We start from the raw sequence: 7032 nt of genomic DNA, 5'->3' as shown, positions 1-7032 counted from the left end.
GAGGTCATCATGGTTTGAAAGATTGTAGGAGCTTGTGAAGTGCTTCTAGGTTCCTTGAAAACTGTCTTGACAGTGCCATCTGTTTGCCTATGAAATGTGAGTTCTGTTACTTGGATAGGTTAGGAATTGTTATGCAACTTTTCATAGTTGATAAATCACTCTCGTGGAATGATCTTTGCCAAATCTTCTTTAGACAATTGTCGAGAAATCTGGACAATAATGGGTGTAGTCTCTATGTCTACAAGAATGAACAGAGCATCAAAGGATACACTTGGCTAAGATAAATCTATGGCATGATCTTGTAGCCTATAGATTATCTGGTGGTGTAAGGTAGTTGCCATAGAGGAGACAATCTGTTCTGCCCCAATAAGCTGAACTTAAACTTTTAGTGTTGTGGGAAGATTGGGATCTTGAAGAGACATGTTATAGTTTAGAAAGAAAGTAAAGACCACACTTTCAGTGTGGAGAGTGGTTATACATGTGTCAATCACAGCATATTCATAATTGAGAAATTTGGTATCTAGTAGAGACAATTTGGCTATTACTTGGAGACCTCATCTGTCATAGAGGGTGAGAACAAGGTGAACAGCTCCATAATGAAGATGAGAATATCTCTGTCTTCCCATGATGGGATAAGGGTTTGAGGAATTGCAAGAGTCACATACTAGTTGTGGATTTAAGAGCACACTGATCCAGACGTGAAGTCTGAACATACTCTTTAGTAACAGATCTTCTGGAGTATATGAGAGTTCTAATGCTTCTAGTAAAAGATCCAGAGTGTCTGTAAATATTATATGAACTTATCGAGGAAGAAGAGATTCTTCAACCTGTGCACCATCAGGTATGTGTGAAATTTCAACCAGGTTATCTATTTTAGAGGATAAGGTTCGTCTACAGGAAAGTGATAGGGAAAGAAGAGAGGTGAGATTGACTGGATCAGAGGAAGAGGATGAAACTGGTTCAATAATAATGTTTGAATATGGTATAGGTGTTATGCAAGTCATGGTTAACTGATCCTCCCTACTCATCTCTAATTAAACCTTATTCATATCCTCCTCTTAAAACTCACTTAGGTCTGATACCATATTATGCTTAATGCAAGTGTGCAATCTGCTATTCATCTTCCAAATATTTCTAGGTGGATTGCTTCTTCCATAACTAGAACCAGCAACAAAAGCTGCACCTTAAATTTTCTGCTCGCCATCTTTAACATCACGAACCTTGATTCCGATACTACTTGTTATGAAAATCACCTACACAAAATTAAAAAAAAAAAAAATTGACGTAATTCTGCATAAATCTATTCTACCAACAAATTAATTATTAAAACAAAAATAATTTATAAACACTAATTATTTTTCTCTTACTCTTACTCAGAAATAAAACCCACAAGTCGATGGCCTTCTACACACTTTATGCACTCAATGTACCTTATGAAATTATCGCCACTGACACCACACATGAAAACTTTTTTTTTTTTTAATTTTCTTTTCCTAAATAATTAAATTCTAATTTCAATTGGACTTTGACTCTAACATTTAGTTTTCTCAATTGTATTCAATGGGTTAGAAGAATAATTATGCAATTACTTGTTTAGTATATAAACTTGGACAACTTTGTACTTTTTGGATTCATCATTTTACAATTACAAAGATATTTTCTATTGTTGTTTCTTTGATGACAAACAACAATTGCAAATTTTTCGATAAGAGATCATTGGCTAAAGAACCTGTTAAATTATTATGAGAAAGATTCAAGCTCTTGTATAGAAAAAAAAAATCTCAGGAAACACACCTACAAGTACACAGTACACAGTAGAAGATAATTCAAGATATCATGTAGTGCAAATAGGAGTTAAAAAGAGCAAAGAAGCTAAATTTACAGTAAATGAATTTAAAGAAACTGGATGAGTAATACGAGTATGATAGTTTATTAGTTGAGCGCGTACTTAATTAAAAAAAAAAAAAAGAAACTAATTTAAATTTCAGTGTTGCTCTACTTTTTTTTTTATTACAATAAGAAGAATTATGGGTCAATTTTAACACACGATACTAAATTTTAATTTTTAAAGAGTGTTTAGTGCGAGTTTAATAATGGTTAATTATTATGATTGTAACTTTTAACCTCTCATTAACGTCGTTTGGATATTTAAAAGGATCATTAACTTTTCATATTAGTATTTATATTTTATTGAGAATTAAATATTAATTTTAAGACTCTAAATTAATAATTCTCATTTTTAAAGGTTAAAACTTAATAATATATAATTCTTGATTTTTTTAGTCTTCTATAAAACGCATTTACTTAGTGTAATCAACGACAGACCGTATATACCAAAATTTGAAGACTGACAAAAAAAAAAAACTTATGGGATGCAGAATTTGAGCATTAGTTAATAAAATAAATGTAAAATTAATTGCTAATTGAACTAATCCTTATTATTGCATTGCTCTGCAAGTCCCGAGCAAAAATTAGAAAAAATAATCCTATAATTTGAATTTCCATCCAATTGAATATATTGCCACCTCATGGAGCACGTTTAGAGATAACATCTGGTAAGGTACTCTAAAAATTATCTTATTCGAATTTGAACTTAAACTCGATTAATATTTTCAAAATCTAAATTCATACCTAACTCAATTAAAATTTATTCACAACTACTCAAACTCGGTTCAAACTCGATTATTATGACTTAAAAAAAATATTTGAACCTATTTTATTTTATATTTTTAATTAATAATTTACATAAAAAATTATTTTTTTATTAATAATTTATATTTTAAAAAATTTAATAATTCCATAAAATATTTAAATTCTATTTTATTTAAAATAAAAAATATAAAAATTCACAAACATTATTATATAAAACATATATATTATATTTAATTAAGTATTTATATAAATGAGTTTGATTAATGAATATCCAATATGTAAAACTCAAATTTGATCCAAACCCATCACAAGTATTACTTTTCAAATTCGAAACCGTCCGAAAATTTAATTATATACTATTTAAATCCATCTTATTAGAGCTCAATTAAATCGGATACTCGTATAAAAATCCACGGTTGCTATTCTAAGCTGGTCAGAATGTCTCTGTATGTTTGCTGTACTATTTAAGCAAGAACATGGCTCACATGACAGGAACATCATCATTAAATTCATTGTCACTAACATGTGGCATTAGAAATTTATTAACTGAACCACCATATGTAAGCGCTTTAGATCCTTTTCATGAATTAACGACAAATCAAATTTACATAAGAATTTCAATTAAATAGTTTTGATCCATTCTTGATGTTGACCTCAGAATTTCACCTTAATCTTTTCTCCAGTTGGAGCATGTGCAGGGCTGCCGACGAGTGGTGCTCAACCCATTGTTGAATGAACCTAACCAAACAAAGAAGCTTAGAATACAAGGGTTTTTTTTTTTAATTAGATTAACAGTAGTAATAATAACAATGATAATATTATCATATAAGAAGGTGAGATGAAAGAATATAAATTATACTTAAAGTGTGAAGAATAAAGTTCAAGGAATTATTCTTAAAGTGTGGATAGTAAATTTCACGAAATTATTATTAAAATCTAGATAATAAATTTTACATAATTATATAGAAGATGTTTGTGCACAATGATCACATCTCTCTCTCGTTCAGTTTGATTTCATTCCTTGTACAGCCATCGGCTACCCATTTCCTATTTATCATCTTCGTCATCTATCACAGCCATGGCAGAGAAGGTATGGAAGTGGGTCTAATTGCTGTTTTATATCTTTATCATCATCTCTTTCTACCTACTTATTTTTCTTAATTTTTTGTGGTGGTGGGTTTTTCTTGTTGATTAATTGGATATCTATCTGCTTTCAATTTCATCCTTGTATGCAAAACATGTTTCAATCATTCAAATTGCCTTTTGGCTTTATCCATGTGGATAATGGGAAGTAAGCTGTAAAGTAAATTATGTTCATGTACTGTTGCAGAAAGTTACAGTAATGGTGATTAAGGTCGATCTTAGCTGCGAGAAATGCCACAAGAAAATCAAGGAAGTGCTCTGTAAAATTCCTCGTGAGTCTCTTCAATGATTAATCTATGTACTAGTTATATATATGAATTCTTCCATTTGCTTGAAGGAAAGTGACTGAGTTATTTTGTGACTTTATTGGCCTTGTGTACAAGAGAAATTCAAAATCAGATATATGATGAGAAGGCAAACACAATTACAATCACTGTGGTGTGCTGCAGCCCAGAAAAGATCACTAAAAAGATATGCTGCCAGGGTGGTGATTCAATCAAGGGTATTGAGATCAAACTTCCAGAGAAAACTAAAACAAAAAAGAAACAAGAGGAGTCTGGGGAGACCGAGAAGTTGGAGAAGGCCATAGAACCAGAAAAGACTAAACCTCCAACATCAGCACCACTGCTAGTGAGGAGGTGTTGCACAGAATGGTATCAAGGATATGATGGAGGCCCGTGTTATCACGGTTCTGAAAGGCCACCCCCACCAGCACCACCGGCACCAGCACCACCGCCACCAGCACCACAGCCACCAGCACCACCCCCACCAGCACAGACAACAACACCAAAAGATAAGGCAACATACCCACCACTGGTGAGGACGTGTTGCACAGACTGTTATCAAGGATTTGGTAGAGGCCCATGTTATAGCCGAAATGAAAGGCCAACGCCATGTTATGAGGCTTATGGAAGGCCTGTGTACGATAGTTGCGGCAGCAGCGACAGTGATGGCGGTAACTTCAATAATTGCCGAAGGGGATGTAACGTCGGGAGATTTGATTGTCTTAGTGAAGAAAATCCATCGGCATGCAGTCTCATGTAAGGAATTGATTGAAAATGCTGGTCTTAATTATTGTATGATCATTATTTTTCTTTATAACAAATCCCTTAATTAAGTATTAGCAAATAGAAGAAGAAAATTGATAAAAAGGAATCCTATATAATTTCAAAAAATGGCAAGGATTTATTCAGTTTGCTAATTAATTACAATGAAGGAATGTTTGACTCGTAATCTAAACAAAGGTCGTAGGTGATTAATTCCCCCTTTAAATTTTAGTGACAAATTAAGTTGAAGGAATGACAAAAAGCAAGCTTTGGGCAGTTGGCTGTCATTTTTGAAAATTGAAATAATGAACTACAAACCCTAACAAGCCTTATATAATTAAACTGTCATGTTTTAAACCACCATTGGCTCTACATAAGGATTATGTTTTAGAATAATGTAAGTTCTGAAAGTGTTGCGCTCCATGAAAATTTCTTATGGATATGAATATGCAAAACAAAGAATAAATGTGTTAAAGATTTACCGGTGTTTCTGATGAGAATCCTTCGATGTTCAAGTTATAACCGGTATAAGAGAATTGTGAACAAGATTCTTTATGGAGAAAGGAATGTAGTTTCCAGTATAATTTGAATAAAAAGTTATTTCCCTTAATAATGCAAAGGAATGTTACAAACTCATGAGTGAGGGTGTAAAAAAATATTGACCGGAAACGTCTTTTAAACTGAAGATTTATATTTAAAAAAATGTAAAAAAAATTGTAAAAGGCACTAAAATTTTTAAAGTATAAACAAAATAAGTTGAATATATACCTTAAAACAATTCCAGGCAATATTATAGACACTTAACCTAAAAATTAGGCATTCGACAATAACTAGATACGAGAGTTGCAAGAACTGTAATTGGTGAGATTGAAAATCTAAAAATTTATTAATTGCAGTAGTGTAATATTGTTCTTGGCTGATTTCTAAGGATGAATTGGATCCTTTGGCTAATTTCTATCTCACTCCTCCCAAAAAGTAGCTCTTGGGTGTCAATTTAGCATACATTCAAGGTTCATGGCATGAAAACTCAATTTCGCAAAGCTTTGACGTCTGACTTCGAAAGTCATTGTGAAGTAATTAGAGCGGCACTTGGAATCTCCTTGGCTGATTTCATAAAAGGCAAGGAGATTTTTAGTCGATTTCACCATACTTAGTGAAACAGGAAATTAACAATTTGTATCCCTATTTAGTATAATATAATTGTTGGGATTTGTATACCTTCCTAATTAAAAAACATAGTTATAGGAGAGAATTCTTTATATGTGTATATATGCGTGTAACGCCCCTCACCCGTCTATAGTGTAGTCGAGTAAGGTATGCTACATTCGGTGCCGGAGCACCCTATCCTGTCTTGTCGTGTACAATATTAATTTAATGTCTATTTAGTTATATTATCTTACATGTAAAAAAATTTTTTTATCACATCTTATTTTTGTAGAGACCAAGACAGAGTCTCCTCTGTTTTATTAGTACATAGCGAGTTTCTTTATTTACCCGTTAAAAATAACTTTATATCATTTTCATATTTTGATACATCATTTCGTGGCTCATTTCAAATTTTCCAGGCATTTTATTATATCATAGCTCATATAAAATTTCAAGAAAATAAATTTGATTTCATTCATACAAACTTCATACATTCATATAAAATTTATATAAAATAATTTATAATTTATTTACATTCACAAAATGATGTACATAATTTACTTACATACAATAACCAAAATGCAAAAACCTAAATATACATGAGCCCTACCAAAATGGACTGCTGAGGTAACACTGATACTATAGCAGATCTGGTCAAGATCCTAGCTAGAGTCTACTGCTGCTACTGTGACTGCTGGTGGTAGTCTCCTGTCCCTAAGCGAGGAAATAATCCATCACGCTAAGCATTTCTGTTTAGTGGTGCAATAATTGAAATAAAATATCTAATAATTGAAATAATTATTCCATATAAAATTTCACTAAATTTTTAAAGTAATTACATATTTATGTAACTTTGGGAGCAAACAATTTATCTGGATCTTTTTATTCATATATTACATATTCAATCTTATTATACCCATATTAGTACTTTCTTCATGTACTTATTTAAACTTAAAGTGTGTTACACATATATGTGCCCAAGTAACCTATGATAGACTATAAAGACTCCACGGGAGTATACTAGTTAGACATCCGTATGTCTATC

The 7032-nt window shown here is 31.9% G+C and overlaps 1 protein-coding gene across 2 annotated transcripts; it reads left to right on the top strand.

Moving 5' to 3' along the window:
- Window positions 1-3511: 3511 nt before the first annotated feature.
- On the top strand, window positions 3512-4912 carry LOC110644058 (protein PYRICULARIA ORYZAE RESISTANCE 21). 2 transcript variants are annotated; one of them, XM_058144045.1, is made up of 4 exons: window positions 3512-3742; window positions 3983-4067; window positions 4181-4515; window positions 4546-4912. In XM_058144045.1, the coding sequence occupies exons 1-4, from the start codon at window positions 3731-3733 to the stop codon at window positions 4837-4839; spliced, it is 726 nt and encodes a 241-aa protein (XP_058000028.1). In that variant the 5' UTR covers window positions 3512-3730; the 3' UTR covers window positions 4840-4912. The 2 variants fall into 2 exon arrangements, with proteins under 2 accessions (XP_058000028.1, XP_021652360.2); XM_021796668.2 differs by having other exon boundaries at window positions 3521-3742; window positions 4181-4912.
- The last annotated feature ends 2120 nt before the right edge of the window (window positions 4913-7032 follow it).

This window comes from Hevea brasiliensis, chromosome 3, assembly GCF_030052815.1.
Source record: "Hevea brasiliensis isolate MT/VB/25A 57/8 chromosome 3, ASM3005281v1, whole genome shotgun sequence".
NCBI lineage: Eukaryota > Viridiplantae > Streptophyta > Magnoliopsida > Malpighiales > Euphorbiaceae > Hevea > Hevea brasiliensis.
This window is presented reverse-complemented; position numbering and strand designations above follow the sequence as displayed.

Coding starts and splice junctions, on each gene's coding strand:
- LOC110644058 (XM_021796668.2), top strand. Junction 4,068..4,180: donor AGTGCTCTGTAAAATTCCTC/GTGAGTCTCTTC, acceptor TGTGTACAAGAG/AAATTCAAAATCAGATATAT.